We start from the raw sequence: 16,953 nt of genomic DNA, 5'->3' as shown, positions 1-16,953 counted from the left end.
TAGAGCTGATCGCTCTGGGACCGTGAATATATACACACGTGTTCACGGGAAGTCAGCGAATAGTTGCAGTCGACACAGACGCGACGTCACTAGCATGCCTACGTCATAATCTGGTTCCAGAGAAGCAAAACGTGTCTCTGAAATTCTCCTAAATGCCAGTAGATATTAAATTCATTAGAAAAATCATTAAAACAGGAACATTTACTCGTTACAAGGAAGGAGTCAGAAGTACAACGTGATAGACAAATTGTAACAATCCAACACTGCTCAAATCACCACCTTCTTAAATAGCTTAAGGTTATCAATACGCAGGGGCCACCATGACTTCTTCATGGCTTCATCCCACCATGACGTCTTTAGTTTGGCCTCGGCATGGTGTGATAACAATGGAACTGCATGTTCTTTCAGACAGAGACATACAGATTCCCCAGTGTCTTCGCTATCAGGAGTCATGCCAAAGCTTGTGTGTGTGAGAAACAATAAGAAGAGAAGTCTGAATCTAACAGTGAAACAGTCACTGATTAAGCGTGAATAACTTTTTCTTCCAACACTAACTTCTTTCCACAACATTCCATGCCTGAAGATCTAAACCTCGTACGGTCTCTCACCTCGGCCACAGGTTTTGGTCTTCTGCCTCCTCTTCGGTCGAACCGTCAGCTGTGTGCACTTCAAGACCCAGTAGAGAATCATTTAAGTCATTCCTGCAGTCTTCTGATGTGTGCTTGTCTGCCATCCGCACAGCGCTGGTGTCCTTCCTGAAATCTGTGCAACTCTGCCGTGCTGCGCGCCGTGTGTCAACTTTATCTCGTGTCCTCAGGCAGACAGGCCAAACTGGTAAAACTTGTTGGAACAAAACCCAAAATAAAGAGAAGCACGCCTGTGATTGGCAGGAAATGAGCTCATGAGTTAACATTTGCATTTTTCCCCTTTGAAGAACAAAAGAGTATTTGTTTCAAGCTTTCGGTTTTTATAACTTCTACAATATCTTTAATAAGTTAGTTAGAACAATCTTTGGTGGAGTACCAAAGTGTTCAGATCCTTTACAAAGCAATTATATTGTGCAAATACTTTGTGCAAGTATAAGGCCTGCATTCAAAACATGTCTGAAGTACAAGAGTATTTGCGTTAAAATATACTTATTGCACCATGATTATTATGCAGTTATTATGCAGAATGGCCAATTTCAGAACAATATATATTATAGTAATTGGTTATAATTGTTGTTGCAATAATTGCTGTGTGAGCATCAATAAAGTTGCAGCTGTTAAAGATGGTTTGATTTGAATTACTTCATAGTTCATACATTGCTGTGCAGCTTAATAAAAACAGAATCTGTATCTGTGTTGTAACTAATAACTAAAAGGTAAGTGTAGTAGAGTAAAAAAGCTGATTTTTCTTTAAACGTAATGAAGTAGAAGTATGAAAACCCAAATAAAGTAGAATACAATTGTACTTAATACTTGAATAAATGTACTTAGTTACATTCAACCACTGCTCTTATACAACTCAGAAAAAGGAAACACAGCTCTTGTATGGTTCACAAAAGTTTTGTTTATTTTAATAATTGCAAATCTGATCTTAAAAATGTTGAATAATAAAAGGGATGTGGGCTCTCTGGGTCTCAGTATTTGTCAAAGCCAATATCTATAACGACAATACAACCTTAAAAGAAATTAAGGACTGACAACTAGCAGCAAGTCTGTGTGTGTGTGTGTGTGTGTGTGTGTGTGTGTGTGTGTGTGTGTGTGTGTGTGTGTGTGTGTGTGTGTGTGTATATATATATATATATATATATATAAAAAAAACAAACCAAACAAAATAAACAAGCGCAAGAGCATTTCCCCATTGAAAAAGAAAAATACATTTACGTGCAGTAAAAGTGAAAATTATTAACGGCTTTAAAAGTGGCAACATTAATGACAAAGTTCTGCGACTTTTTCAAAATGCCTGCTCAGATTTAAAATGTCAATGCATTCCACCAACTATTTAAAACAAAAACAAAGCCAATAAAAAATTTAAAAATCAGTTTCAGCGTGAATAGAGTTTAAATATGAAAGTTTTCATACTACAGAGTCGTTATTGGCACCGTCGCTCATTCGCGTCTCTTGATCGGAGCAGCTCTCACTCTCAAGCTACATATCAATCCTCCATCAATGGGATTGCTCGAACATTATTTTAATCTCAACCTCCCTCGTCACATGAAACCAAACACTTTCATTCGGAGCGTGTCGCTCACTGCAGGCTCAGAAAAAGAAAGCCATCTCGGATTTCAACCCGTCAGTCCGGACGTACATCAGCCTCTCAACACACACGTGACGTTACCGTTTTGCAAGGCAGTTCATCCTATAGACATATTGTACGGTAAAATAAATCATAAAATATTATAATAATTAAAACTATATTACATTTATTTGTGTATCTTTCCATTTAAATTGAAAAATACTCACATTTTACGTAGGAAATTTAAATTTTGAACTTCTGATTTGTAACTATCTAGACTCTTAAATCATGACATTAATTGTGTGTCTGCATTTTCAAAGTTTAAACCAGTTTAACCCCCCTCTCACTCTGGGGAGCTTAGAATTTGGCTCAGAGTATTTAACTTGTTCTTTTATTTTATTTTCTCGCTCTCTCAAAATGAAGTCTCGGTGGGGGGAAATGGTTACAATGAATAATACTATCGGCGTATAGGCTTTAGAAAGACAAAATATAAAACAGCAATTTTAATTTCGTCTTCTCCAAGATCTAAAAATCCGGGATCAGTGCTTATATAATTTCCGTCAATTTGCAAATACAGCAATTTACAGTTTGCACAAAAAGATAAGTTTTATCTCTCATGAATGAAACATGAAAAAAAAACAATGTAGCATTTGTTTATACATATATGTTACCTGGTTGTCACACAGTCACTGACTGATCATAAATTAAGGGGACGTGGAAGGTGGTTGTTCTTGTCTGTTATGTTCACTTGGGGTCCTCGATGGTGCCCGAGCTAAGGTCAGTCATTTTGGGATATTTCACCTTCTTCTGGTCCAGCTCATTCTGTGCCCACAGCAGTAACTTCAGGAGTTTAGCCAGTTTGGGCGTTGACTCCCTGTTTTCATAGTCCAGCACAGCTTGGTTCACCTCACTCCACACCTGTGAATCCAGATATTTGGTTCAGTCAAAATGAAATCAACATACTTCTTGCCAAATTGCCTGCATACACTTTGTTCTTAAAGCTTACATTCAGTGTGAGACACAACTAGCAATAATTCAGTAGCCTCAATTAAATTACGGTGCTTTAACAATTAACAGAACTAATAAATTGTATACGCTTGCCTGTTTGGGAAACTGGGGGAACTCGGGTGAACTCTGGTGGAACTGTATAGCAATGTATAGCAATGTATTTATGTACCTCAATTGGTAAACATATATGCATAATAGCAGTATGTTGTACTTGTGTCCTACTCTGTGTATTGGGCAGACCATTAAGTGTTATGTTGCTGCACAAAACACTTCTGTTCCGTCCTCTCACATGGGCTCCTGTCACTTGGTGATGCAAGAAGTCGCCAAAACTAATCAACGAGTTTCCTCATGCCGACAGCTTTTGGTTTGTTAGTAAACACTTTGTGTGAGCGCAAAGCGTCGCACAATTAAAAGACACGTGACCTCAGATACAAACGGGACAAAACAAGAGGCATTGTGTCGTGCACTACTCAGGGATACTTAGTTTTTTTCCTTGGTTCGAAGCTGGATCGAATTAACTCAAAGATTAGCACCTAAAAGATTGCTGTGCACAACTCTACCTTTTGCCGCTGCATCATGTTGAGCAGGTCGCCAAAGGGCGACTCTTCTGGGTTGTCAAAGGCCAGGAGGGCTAGTGTTCTCTCCATCTCTGTCAGACACTCGCGGCTCTCCTCTCCCTGCTCAGCCAACTGTGTCTGGGCAAACTCCAGCGCTGACTCAGTCTCCCTTAGCCTGATTAACTCAATCAAATGTTGCTGCTGCAAGAGAGGAAACAACAAAAAAGTACAAGCAGTGAATGTTGAAGTTCAAGCTTTATCCAATATCCAATTATTTTCCGATTTAACTCGGGAAGACGTATGACCTGCATGGTTTGGTCACCGCCTAAAATAAGAACTACTGATGATTATTAACTAAAATGTGCAAATGTACCTGCAGATGGAAATACAAGTATCGATTGGTGTCCAGCAGCTCTGGGTGTAAGCTGTTGATGAGTGCAATAGCTTCCTGTATCTGTCCCTTTAGGATCATCTCTCTAATCTTTATCCTTTCATCCAAAGAGTCCAGGTCCACGCTCGGCTCGATCCCAGACTCCATCCGAAACTTCTCTGCAGCTTCTTTGAAACCCTCTTGAAACATGAGAAACAGAGAGACATTAAGAATCGCTTTGCATGATGTCTTTCGGCTTGAGCAAGAGGCACATTCAAAAATCACAGTCAAGGTATGCCTCACCTGTCACCAGGTAATTCATAATGAGTCGATTCATGTCCGCCCTCTGTATGTGAACATTGTTTAGTTTGTCCATCCACTCTTCTTTTGTGATGTCTTCTGGCTTTTCAGCATAACTCATCATTGGGATCCTGGAAATACGAAAATCCATTGAAATACAGCGAAACGTCAGCAAGGCTGACACAGCTTGGTCAGTTTGCACCTACACACGAATAGTAACGTTTCACCCGTGCAGAGACAGATATGTCGGATTGAACCCAAACACAACACTGACATTAATGCTCAATTAATAATAAAAACAAAAGACACGATATGCGTGCTCTTAAAAAAAACAGTGCAGCGGTTTGAAAGAGTCACAAAAAAAAATTGTGTAGCTACTGCGAGGTTTCCAAAACAAACCCATTTCCTCCTGTGGGGTAACAGCCCCGGCTAGCTAGCAGACTGCGTGTGTTCACACGACTCACCGAGCAAACACGGGGTCCGGCGATTGTCCGTTCGTACAGGCGCGAGGAGACAATAATCACAACAGAAATGTGGAATGTCCTCTCGGTGCTTTTAAGAAGAAACGTGTAAAACGTAGTGTACACAGTCAAGGTTTTCGCGGCTAGCTAACTAACCGAGCTAATGTGATAATCTCGCGATAGGAGCGTCAGCCCCGCGAGCTCTGCGATTGGTGAAGACAGTGACGTCACCGTTGCCGAGGAACAGTCAGTGCAGCGGATGGTCAAATTTCATTTATTTTAATACAAATCGTTATATAGAGATATTTTACTTTTTGTTATGTTTTCCTGATATGGGCCATTTTGTATATATGTTCATGATCATACTTTTGTACTTTTACTTGAATAAGATTTTGAATGCAGGACTTTTACTTACTTTTACTAATGTGAGTTGTCCACCAGTCAAAGACAAAGACATTAATTATCGCTTTGTATGATGTCTTTTGGCTAAAGCAAGAGGCACATTCAAAATACTATACAAGTATGGTGAGACATAATGGAGATATGTGAAATAGGCCACCCGTATGTAGTTGGAAACTTGATAATAGGGATTCAGATTGTATTTTAAATATATGCTTACACAGCTTTGTTACAGTAACAAAAACAAATCTCAAAACAAATTAACCCAACCCTAAACTAATGCAGATGCTTCCATACACGACAGGTTGACTGCATGGTTTGATAAGGATGAATATGGTGTGAATGTAAAATCCCATGGTGGACCTCATAGTCACCAGATCTCAACTGAGTGGAACACGTACGGGCAAAGCTGAATTAACCAACTGGGCAAATAGGCTGTGACCCCAGGTCCCAGTATCACACTGTCCTCATGTGTTGCCTTTTTGTCAGACTGCATTTCTGAAATGTCATGTGATTTTATGTTGTCACGTTTTAACCGCCCACGCTGATTGTCTGCTTAACAATGTTTTGTATTAAAAACCTGCACTGTTCATGTCCTACATTGCATGGTGCTTATCTGACTCCCCTTACATGTCTCCTGTTCTAAATGTTGTGTTTTATTATTGCTGTAATGGCACATGTGTCACCTTAAATGTAAAACAAAATGGCACGTTTGCTCTCAGACTATTCAGTAAATTTAAAGTGGTCCTTAAATTACCCTGGCCCTCATGATTGAAATACTATTTCCAGTTTATGAGGTGTGTTTAAGCAAAAATTCGGGTTGACAGTGCGGTATCTGCACGCCTTTGCGTCCGAGCATCCTCATCGGTTGCGCATGCGCACGTCGGGTCGCCATGGGGTGTTGGGAGGGTGGGAGAGGAGGAGAGGGGGGCGGAGTCAGCGTACTGCTGCAGCTGTCCATGATTGTGTGGTGGGAGCCAGAGAGGGTTTCGGATACGTGCGAGATGCAGCCATAGTCACGCTACACTGTCTAGATAATATAACCTGCTCGGATCGTCAGTGTTGCAGCGCATCAGAGCCGACTTAAAGGTGAGCCCGAAAGGTGCATTTCGATCATTTATTTGCCCGCGAGACACTGCCCCTTGTCCTTGAAAATTACTGCTGACGATCCATCCCTGGCTTGCATCAAGTACAGGCCAGGAAGCAAACCAACATGGATGCTGCGCACTATACTGTAGCGGTGCTGGTGATGATGCTCGCAGAGATTATGCTCCTAACATCGTATTGTCTAATCCTTCTTATAGACTATTGAAATCGGGATGCGAAAAGGGAATTTGACACACACTTGTCAGAGCAGACAGCTTGGGGCGTAATACTGTTGAAATAAGCTGTGCGGGGCTTCAAATAGACCACTGGCTATTCATTTGTATCACGATGACACCCATTTAGAAGCAGCAATAATCTCAGGAATGGCGTTGTCCTATGTATTCGTTTTAAATTGCAGCTGCTTGCTAAATCTTTTTTTTTATTGCAGCATTGTTGGCTTGGTGGATGTCAGTCACTGATTAATTGCAGAAGCAGTCAGTGGTCCTGCCAAAACGCCACAGTTACAGTATAGCCATGTAGACATTTAACTTCACAATTTACAGTGCAACCGAGCCAACTGCACTGAAAAAAATGTGAAATTGTAATTGGTAGTGAGATATAATTCACCCAGCATGTTGCCTTCATGGCTCTTTCACCTTTTCTGCCTATATTTCAAACCGAGCTGCGTCTTTCCACACATAGCTTTTTCAGTTGTAATGACAGTATTGGACCAGCTGTTGCCTGCAGTCACACAGGCCTCGCTGTGGTTTTAACATTATTTTTTTTAAACAGATGTTTATCACGTTAAACAGGTTATCTAAACAATGCAGGCCTGGCTGTGACTCACAGCCCCAATCAATGTTTTCTGCTTGTGTGTCCGTGCAGCCTGTGGACGTGAGGCATCATGACTGCTGAGCATCAGAGGCAGCGCTCGCTGTCCACCGCTGGTGAGTCTCTCTACCTCGTGCTGGGAGTTGAGAAGGTGGCTACGCCAGATGATATTAAGAGATCTTACAGGTGAGGCATCCCTCTGCCACTTCCCTCACATAATTACCACATGGGCGCCGTGATTGTATTTGTGTTTAATTGTCTTTTTTCCCACAACTTTCTACACAGGAAACTGGCGTTGAAGTTCCACCCCGACAAGAATCCTGACAATCCGGACGCGGCCGATAAGTTCAAGGAGATAAACAACGCTCACGCGATTCTGAACGACCCCACGAAGCGTAATATTTATGACAAATATGGTTCTCTGGGACTATATGTGGCTGAGCAGTTCGGAGAGGAGAATGTAAATACTTACTTTGTCCTTTCAAGCTGGTGGGCAAAGGTAAGACTGAGTTCTCACTTTTTTCTCTGTGAAATCTTTTCATTTTCTCCCAAAACTTTATTATTTCTTGCTCACTCATTTGACTCTTTCACTTCCTCGCATTGCTTCCCTTCAGGCTCTGTTTGTATTCTGCGGCCTGGCCACCGGCTGCTACTTCTGTTGCTGCCTATGTTGCTGCTGTAACTGCTGCTGTGGCAAATGTAAACCACGACCTCGGGAGGGCCAGGAGCAAGAATTCTACGTGTCCCCCGAGGACCTGGAGGCTCAGCTGCAATCTGACGAGCGAGGTGAGACCGAATCGCCTGCGTTGCCGCTCCCCTTTTCGAATGAGTTCAGAGCGTCACAGGAGGAGTGGAGGAGACTGAAAATGTTTTCTTTTTGTTCAGTAGAGGCTGGCGGTGACCCTATAATGCTGCAACCATCTGCAACAGAGACAACCCAGCTGACATCGGATGGGCACCACTCCTATCACACCGACACCGGCTTTAACTAAACCCCCTCCCGCCCCCCCTCGTTCCCGTCGATCCTGGCCTGCGGTCCTGCCTGCTTCCCTGCTCCACCTCAGCGAGATGTAAGAAAAAGGGCAATCCATCTTTCCACTTCAGGAAGAGAGCCAATGCGGAGGAGAGGGACTAGTAAGCATGGCCCATGAAAGGAACTAATGAAGTCACATTCCTTACACCCCCCTCCCTGATTGGTCCACAACTTATCCCCCCCATCCCACCCTACCCCACCCCAGTACAAGACAAAAAGAGAAACTACATAAGTTTCCTTTGTATCTCTTCTTTTGTATTTCTTGGCCTTTAACCGCACAGGTCGCCTACCCCACCTTCCCGCTCCCACACTTTGCATCATGGTGTAGCATGCACTGTTTATGAAACATGGTCTCCACATTTTCTTTAATCTTCTGCAACATTTTTACTTTGCAAGACACTAATGTAGGCGCATACGTATGTGCAATATATTCACGAGTACAGTTCTCACAGGGGAGGCGGAGGGGTAAAGTTTACGGGATATTGTATGCTGAAGGGGAAGGAGAACCACGGCTCAGGGAGGAGCTCAGAGAGATGCGTTTGTTTTGCGGAGGTGATCGGTGCCGTCGTCAAACCCTCGAGAACAGAGTTGTCAAACATTAGTGCAATTTTCACTTCTGGTTCGCGATCCGCACAGTTTCAGTTGAACATGTCACCTGCCGTTGTCAGACCTGCAGTGCATCTTTGGCACTGTGTTTGTTTGTCTGTCGTGTGCTCCTCTGAGCGTTGTTATTATGAATCGTGAGGTTGTTGAGGCACAGAACTTTATTTGCAGACATTTGTTTCATAAGTGCCTGCCGGTGGAACATTCTTATTAATAATTAGTATTGGCTTTCCATTCCTCTGCCTCAGCTTTATTTCAGCTTGTCTTTGCAGGATGGAGACTACATTCCTGTCTTTCCTGCAGCGCTGAACAGGTCGTCATGACCGTTATTGTCAAGGTAATCTTTATGTTGGGTCAACATGTCTTGCATTGCTCTCTTGCATCTATTTATGGCAGTGTTCCGCCCCGGTGGGTTAGTTATAGTATGTTAAGCTATTGTTCCCTACCAAACCTAACACAAATTTTATATTTGTTGCCTTTTTTCGTCACATCAGCATTTACATCTGATGGATAAAAAAAAAAAAATTTGACATTGGATTCAGACATTAGAAGCTTCTGCTTTTTAAAGGGATCTCATACAAAAAAAAACATTTAAATTACGTAGTTTTTTATCAGTGGAGGAAATGTTAAATTTCATTCATCCAAAGTTAAAGGTAACCATTTAGGTTATTTTGGTGATATGATGGCTTGCTGCTCTTTTTTTTGTTTGTTCGTTTATTTACAACAAAAGCAAACGTAATTTATTTCAGGGACGTCACAACTAATTGAGGCTGAAAGATATTGATTTTGTCTAATTATTGCAGTTATTTCGTTTTACTTTAATTGATCTTGCGCTGTGTGGAGCCCCCGAGCTCCAAGTCATCCAGTCGGCTCTGATGAGAGCTGCACTCGATCCCTGGGTTGTTCAAAGGGTGACATGTTTTGTTTTTTAAACTCTGAGCTGTCTTGAATATGTGAAGTAGTTTATGTGCTGTGGAAGAAAAAAACAAACATGTTACACTCTTTATACCGGGAAAATAAAGCTGAAGACAGAATTACTTTAGGTAGTGAAGAATATGATTTGCTTCATGTTTTTAGTCCTTGTGTTTTGAAATGAAGTCTAAAGACCTATGTCCTATGCTGTACTCGTTTATCATTGTTGACTTTTTTGAATCCATGTAGAGTAAAAAGCTCGTCAGGCATATCATCTGTGAGCTCTCTGCTACAGGCAGCTCCGAGTAAAATCACTCTAGGTTTTTTCATACTACTGAATTTGCATACATTGTCACAGATTTGCAAATTGCCATAAATTGCCATGAACATCTTTGCCACATTGTCAGTTTCATAAATGCTAATAATGTGTTTCAATGGTTTACATTAGGTGAGCTCCTGTTGCCCACCCTCTGCTATTAACGGTATGGATGTTGACCTCTGTGGCCCTCGTATGATGTTTCCTGTAACCCTTGATGAAACATAGATGTTCCCGTCATGGCTTTTTCATAGAGATACTGAAAGATGCTACTGTAAATGTTCTAAGTTGAATGCACTGTGTGTTTGAAAATAACTATAATGGATCAATGATCAGGAAATGACTCCACAAAAAGACAACATAGTATATATAGTGTAATTATAGTGAAATGGTTATATGATGCATTTTTATTTTATTTTATTTATTTCATACTTGATGATGGCTATAATTTTTAACTGGTATGGTGATGTAATGTAATGTAACCATTAAATTTAGCAAGAAATTTTAATGGTTAAGATCGTTTGTAGATACACTTTCGCCCATATAAAGTATAAACCTTAACGTTTATGTTGTAGCATGGTAACTGTGTCTGGAAGAAAACAAGTGGTCATTGATCTGATTTGCTGTCGTTGAATAAATGTTCCTGAACATTTTGAGTTGTGTGACCCTCAGTTTTTTTTTTTATCGTTGAAGGTTTAAATCTTACAGATTTAATTAACTTTTATTGGAAAATAAAATGTACCAGTTTCTCATTCAAAAATATTTATTGTTTAACATATATATTGTCTGCATGAATTTGAATTCATATATTTTTGCAAAATATAACTAAACCAAATTCAGAGGTTGAACATTATTGATATTTAATCTTCATCCCAAATCAACATGCAGTGTTGGTTCGCTGCTGTTTGTAGTTTTTCTCAGTGTAACATGATGTAACAAGATCAAACTAAAAGCAACTTTTTGTTCACTTGCTTCAAGATGCTTTGCTCTCTGAAGTGTAGTGGCATTTGTTGCCAGTAGATGGAGGCAGGTCTTTGATTTTAACAATTAATTGTGGAACGCTTGTTATGAGAATAATACATAATAATACATAAATGTTGAATTATCAACCCATTTAAGTGTTTTACCCGAGTAAAGATGTAGGTTGTTGTACTTTACTTAAGTGTTTTAATGTGATGCTACTTTACACTTCTACTTACAGAGGCAAATATTGTAATTTGTGTCACTACATGCATTTGACTGTCACTCAACAGATTACTAGTTTAGATGCATCATTCATCATTTTAGAAAACACAATATATTGTTATAGATTAATCTACCCAACAGTGTATCAAGTACAGCTAATTACTTAAAGTTAAATTCTTTAAATGAGTTCAACTTCAACGTTGACATACCACTAAGTTATTAATTCATTTCTGAGAATAATGTATTATTATAATGTATTATTATAAAAGCGACAAGAGCCATTATGTCTGTAATAAAATGACTCTTGTAGGTGACTATACTAATTTACTGGCTAATATACTGTATGTAGTGTAAGTTAATTTTGACATTTTAAGTAAATGTGTTTGATAATATGTCCTATAAAGTAAGATGTTGACTGCAGGACAATATTTCTACACTATACTATTTGTACTTCTATTTACTGTAGTTGCTCTAAAGGATTTCTTGTTACGTACTTTGAATCTCATACATGTGATTTCTAAACTGCATAATTTATGGGCTAATTAGATGCTTAATTAGGTTAGGCAAGCCTCATGTTTATTTAATCTTGATATCATAAATAAATTGATGGACATAGTTTTGTGCGTCACATTTCCCAGTCCACATAATGTACTGTGAACTCTTCTATATATTTGTACTAATTATACAACATGAGAGATTAGTTAATATGCTCTATATTCATATTATAAATACAGACTATACATTACATTGTGAGATATAATAATATATATTGTTAAAAACAAAGCTACGCAGCAGTAATAACGTTAGAATTCACCTTCACCAGCTGCTGATACAATAACCTTCATATTATTCTGAAACGTGCCATTCTGCATATACTCTTAGTAAATATTCATGCATTATTTTTTTTACTCTGCGCCATTGCTCACCGTCCCACATGTACACACAACATCCGCCTCGGTCATCCCGGCTGAAACCGCCTCCTGCTCGTCTCGGAGTTGAGCTGATTGGATGGTGACGTCACAGCAGGCTGCTGCTAGCTAAACAAGTCCAAAAACACTCCGGAGGCGAAAGTGAGGCAGCGATGAACCGACCCGGTAAGGACCGTCTCACATTGTTTTGTTTGTTTGTTATTCTTCATCACGAATACCTCGGCTAGTTTGGACGTGTGCGTCGTGTGTTTGTGTCTGCTGACGTCAGCTGCGCGTGCAACAAGTAACGCTGGTTGTTACCTTGAGTTACGCTCAGGTAGCCGAGTTCAGCACTTCGGACAGCTCCGAGTGTGTAGACAGATATAACATATGAAAACCTTTACTGATACTACTGGTATCATTCCTCTGAGTAGATACTATTAAAAAGTCGGCAACAATGACGCTATCTATCTATCTATCTATCTATCTATCTATCTATCTATCTATCTATCTATCTATCTATCTATCTATCTGAAGTTTTCTTAATGCCTTTTTGGAAAGTTTTTAATAAAAAAAAAGAGTAATATTTGTATTTATTTGTATTCAGCCACACTGCAATCTAAAGGCATCCTGTATTAGTGACACCTAATACATGTTTTATATCTATTTAAATATGTTATCTATCTGCTTTGTAAGGTTTTGGTGGCGCTTCGGCATCCACAAGCTTCTCCACGAGGATAACAGAAAACAGATGCTCGGACTCCGATCTGACAGAGGAGGACATATGCGATCTACGGATTGAACTTGCAAAGGTTATGCAGCTCTTTGGGCCTATTCACTAATAGATAAATATGGTATCTGCCTGTCTCTGTGCTGATTTAGATGTGTTTGGGTTTTTCTAGATGGAGGAGGAGATTCAGACATTGAAGCAGGTGCTTTTGGTCAGAGAAAAATATGCAGCCGACATCAGGAGGCAGCTGGGTATGAGCCCTCTCAGTAACATCAAACAGAACCTGTCCAAAAGCTGGCAAGACGTCCAGACTTCCGCCCCGTAAGTGCCCTATACTATCCTCCTAAACATTGCTTCTTTAGTCATTGTTCAGCAAGGGCTGTTGGATGTTTAAAAACTCCACTACGTACCTCTAAGGTCTTAAGACACCAATCGTATCCTCTGGCAGACCGTTTGTCAGGCCTTGTCTTACTTTGACGTGGTTACATAACCGTGAAAAGCAGACTAATGACTGCCGTGCGCTCTGATTTAAGTCAGGGTGATAATCTGTCAGCGTGTGCTCTTGTTTCAGATATCTCACAGCCTCTGCCACTCTGGAGGACATCAGCCACTCTAACATGTGAGCGTCGGTCATCACGTTTGCATTATAAACCATGAAAAAAAAATTGTCTACTGCAGTGCAGGGGTCTCCCAATGGTTTGCTCTGTGCTCACCTGTTAAGATTATCTTCCAAGAAACAAGTGATGGGATTTTCCAGGTCAAAAAAGATTGGTTAATAGCCTTACTGCCTGACTTAGTACAAGGAGCAGTTGTATTAACAGGTAATGGCAGGACTAGCCGCAAGTATTTAAATACAAAGTGCACAGCCTTCTGCAACCACATGCACCAAAGCCACTGATGTATATGAGCCTGTTGTTCACTGATTCATTTACATTGTGAGTCTCTGTTCATTTGTGCTCTCTGTAAGTATCACATGTGTGTCAACAGTGTTTTTCCTTCATTATTCCTCACCGCTATTACTTCTTTTTACGTGTAGATATATGAGGACGCGAGAGAGTTTCACTCATGCAGGCCAGGTGACATCATCTGTAATGTCCGATATGGCCGTGAACATCACCAGGAGGATGGCGGACATGAGGTACGCTCAAGGGTCGGCGCAGCTCCTGTCTCCTAATTTCTGAAAAGAAAAAGTTAAATCCTTTTCCAATTTTATTTAAATATATATTTAAATAAAATATATATATATATATATATATATATATATATATATATATATATATATATATATATGTCTTTTTTTGCTTGTCTTTACAAGCAAAAATGTGAAAACATAATTAGCTCTGCATTTTAGCGCAAAAGCTACCAATATGATGGTTGGTAAGAAAAGCTGGTAGCTAACGCAGCCAGGTAGGTAAACTAATACATTTAACAAAGACCAAAAAATTAATTTAAAACCACAGGTTTTGTCTTTCAAGAAATGATCTTCTGTTGTCCAAAACCTATTAAAATCACTTTGCCACAATCTTTACTTCGTCCTAAACTAGAAAGTAACATAAGCCAAAAATGCTCAAGTAAAGTACCTCAAAATTGTCCCAACGGATGATGCTCTGTAAAGGACAACACAACATTATTAAAGGGTCGCATTGGATGAGAACTGGTTTTGGGTGGAGAATCACTTTAAGTTCAAAGGCCTTCTGTCTTGTGTTTTTGTTTAGCCAGAAAGCAGCAAATGTACTAAATAAACATAAATACATCAGGATCTCACCAGCAGTAGTTAATAAGTCTGTTGTTGTCATCCATGTGAAGACAAACGTTATCTGTGTGTTTGTCTTTATCTCAACAGAGCGCTGTCTCTTCCGAGCCCTCCACGGTGAGTGTGTGTGTGTGTGTGTGTGTGTGTGTGTGTGTGTGTGTGTGTGTGTGTGTGTGTGTGTGTGTGTGTGTGCGTGCATGTGTGTGTCAATTAATCAATGTAGTGTACAATTTTTTCCTCCACAATGTTGAGTAGATGTAATTCTTAAGTTAAGTACAAGTTCCATAAAAAAATAATAAAAATAAGGTCATTAGGTAACTGGCACATATACGTTGACGTGGAAACTGAAATGTGGAATGTGCACCTTCCCATGTAAATAAATACAAGTTTGCTGTTTGTTTTTTTATGATGTTTATTTGTCACTTAAAATGTTATTCTCACTTCTGCCTCTCTAATGTGACACAAAGCACCATGAGCCACACCATGAGTGTGCCATCTATGAGGTAAAACATCACTGCTATTCCTATATATATATATATATATATATATATATATATATATATATATATATATATATTACTATTTTAAAATCAGTCATGATTTCTACAAAACAAAAATGTGTCAAATATGTGTCATGTAATTTGTCTGTACGTTTCTCCGTATAGACATTCCTCTACATTCAAGTCTTTTGAGGAAATGGTCGGAAATGTGAAGGTTAGTCAAACACCAGTCAGTTATTGTATGTAATATCTATTATTGAGCATTGATCACTTTCCTGACTGGATCCCACAGGACAAGGTGAGTGGCAGTCTCACAAATAACGGAGACACCTCTGGGTTTGACAGAAGATCCTCACGCACATGAGATGGACCCTTCTAAACTTATCACAAATTATAATGTTTCATACCTTGTAAAGTTATGAATTAATGTTATGTTGCATGTGTTCATTTGTTATGTATTGTATTAACATGACAAGTAGAATGTATTACAATTGCGATGGAAAATGTTAAACTTAAATGTGAAAATAGTCTTAATATGTGAATATGTTATATATTTGCATGTTGGAGAAATGTAACATACAATCTCTTTATTTTGACGTGCAGTGTGCTGTAAACCTTCAAATTTGCAACATTAATTCATTGACATTAATTGTGAGAGTTACGAAACAAAATATCACAAACAAGAAGTATTTTTGTACTTTAAGATTTTTCAATTAAAGTCAATTGAATAATGTGTATGGTCTATTGTCAGCTATGGTCATTTCAAGCTCATATTCATTTCCTTATATTGGTGATAGTATCAATCGGAGAAGTCTCTGAAGCCCTGGTGGTGGTGGTGGCCTGATACTACAACAAGCCTTTGGGTGGCGCTAGAGGCTTCAAATGTGTTAACAGTTTTGTTTTGGATATGGAAATTATATGATACGGTATACTATATGACATGGTATCCACTTTTATTAAAAAACAAAGGTGATACTGATACATAAGCTGATACTCCCAGAAAATATCCTCAGCCTTATTGTGGACTATAACTTTACTGCAACATTAAAGTATAATTTATGATTTCTGATTGTGAGCATTTGCAACATTTAGTGCAGTGAAAGCCATTGTTATCATTTAGACACGTGTCTAACATGTCTCAAAAATTAAGATTATGAAATACGACAAGAAAAAGACTCGTTCCCTGACCGGGAATCGAACCCGGGCCGCGGCGGTGAGAGCGCCGAATCCTAACCACTAGACCACCAGGGAGAGCTGAGTACACGAGAGTTGGAGAAGTTTTTGTTGTCGGGACGGGTATACGTTGGCGATCTTTTGATTAACTTTAAAAACAACACCAAATTTACGTTTTTAGCACGCGTACTAATGTTGGCTTAATGTTACATCTGAAGAAAACAATACGATCATATTTTATAAACGTTGCTGCAAGAATTATGTTCAAACGCACACAAACCCTGATAAAAGCGCACACATTAAACCTCTCGTCTAAATCCCTGTCGCCGATTTGAATGTCACCTTATTAAATCATGTGAGTGTCTTATAACTCAACCTCTTTCTGACGTTATCGAGCATCAGCTGCGAGCTACCGAAAGTGGCGTTACGTCCGTCAGCCTGTAACATCAACGGGTTCATTTAAGCCTCTCTCCAAAAGCCTCCTTTTGTCTGACGTCATCGAGCTCCAGTCCTCAGCCAAGGAGAACGACTGCACGTTCCCGTGTCCTCGAGCTGCGCACAGTCCCCGCCCACCACGCCAGAGCTGCACGCGCGAGGCCCTATAAAAA

The 16,953-nt window shown here is 39.7% G+C and overlaps 3 protein-coding genes and 1 non-coding gene across 5 annotated transcripts; 2 read left to right on the top strand and 2 right to left on the bottom strand.

Annotated features, from left to right (window-relative positions):
* Window positions 1–1,814: 1,814 nt before the first annotated feature.
* Window positions 1,815–5,101, bottom strand: LOC137798656 (glucose-induced degradation protein 8-B homolog). Its single transcript, XM_068595548.1, has 5 exons — window positions 4,920–5,101; window positions 4,459–4,586; window positions 4,159–4,355; window positions 3,789–3,986; window positions 1,815–3,138 (listed from the first exon to the last, which is right to left on the bottom strand). Exons 2-5 carry the CDS (start codon window positions 4,577–4,579, stop codon window positions 2,965–2,967), a joined length of 690 nt encoding a protein of 229 aa, XP_068451649.1. The 5' UTR covers window positions 4,580–4,586; window positions 4,920–5,101; the 3' UTR covers window positions 1,815–2,964.
* Window positions 5,102–6,305: 1,204 nt separating this feature from the next.
* LOC137798659 (dnaJ homolog subfamily C member 5-like) lies at window positions 6,306–10,752 on the top strand. 2 transcript variants are annotated; one of them, XM_068595551.1, is made up of 5 exons: window positions 6,306–6,404; window positions 7,287–7,418; window positions 7,518–7,731; window positions 7,847–8,018; window positions 8,121–10,752. In XM_068595551.1, the coding sequence occupies exons 2-5, from the start codon at window positions 7,306–7,308 to the stop codon at window positions 8,222–8,224; spliced, it is 603 nt and encodes a 200-aa protein (XP_068451652.1). In that variant the 5' UTR covers window positions 6,306–6,404; window positions 7,287–7,305; the 3' UTR covers window positions 8,225–10,752. The 2 variants fall into 2 exon arrangements, with proteins under 2 accessions (XP_068451652.1, XP_068451651.1); XM_068595550.1 differs by having other exon boundaries at window positions 8,118–10,752.
* Window positions 10,753–12,319: 1,567 nt separating this feature from the next.
* On the top strand, window positions 12,320–15,828 carry LOC137798657 (tumor protein D54-like). The gene is made up of 9 exons (XM_068595549.1): window positions 12,320–12,375; window positions 12,886–13,001; window positions 13,092–13,240; window positions 13,491–13,538; window positions 13,956–14,057; window positions 14,763–14,789; window positions 15,140–15,175; window positions 15,338–15,386; window positions 15,465–15,828. Exons 1-9 carry the CDS (start codon window positions 12,363–12,365, stop codon window positions 15,534–15,536), a joined length of 612 nt encoding a protein of 203 aa, XP_068451650.1. The 5' UTR covers window positions 12,320–12,362; the 3' UTR covers window positions 15,537–15,828.
* Window positions 15,829–16,351: 523 nt separating this feature from the next.
* Window positions 16,352–16,423, bottom strand: trnae-cuc (transfer RNA glutamic acid (anticodon CUC)). The gene has a single exon. It is a non-coding gene; the product is annotated as a tRNA-Glu (tRNA).
* Between the last annotated feature and the right edge of the window lie 530 nt (window positions 16,424–16,953).

This window comes from Clinocottus analis, unplaced genomic scaffold (assembly GCF_023055335.1).
Source record: "Clinocottus analis isolate CAN_PGR_092001 unplaced genomic scaffold, fCliAna1.0.p SCAF_307, whole genome shotgun sequence".
NCBI classification, from domain to species: domain Eukaryota; kingdom Metazoa; phylum Chordata; class Actinopteri; order Perciformes; family Cottidae; genus Clinocottus; species Clinocottus analis.
This window is presented reverse-complemented; position numbering and strand designations above follow the sequence as displayed.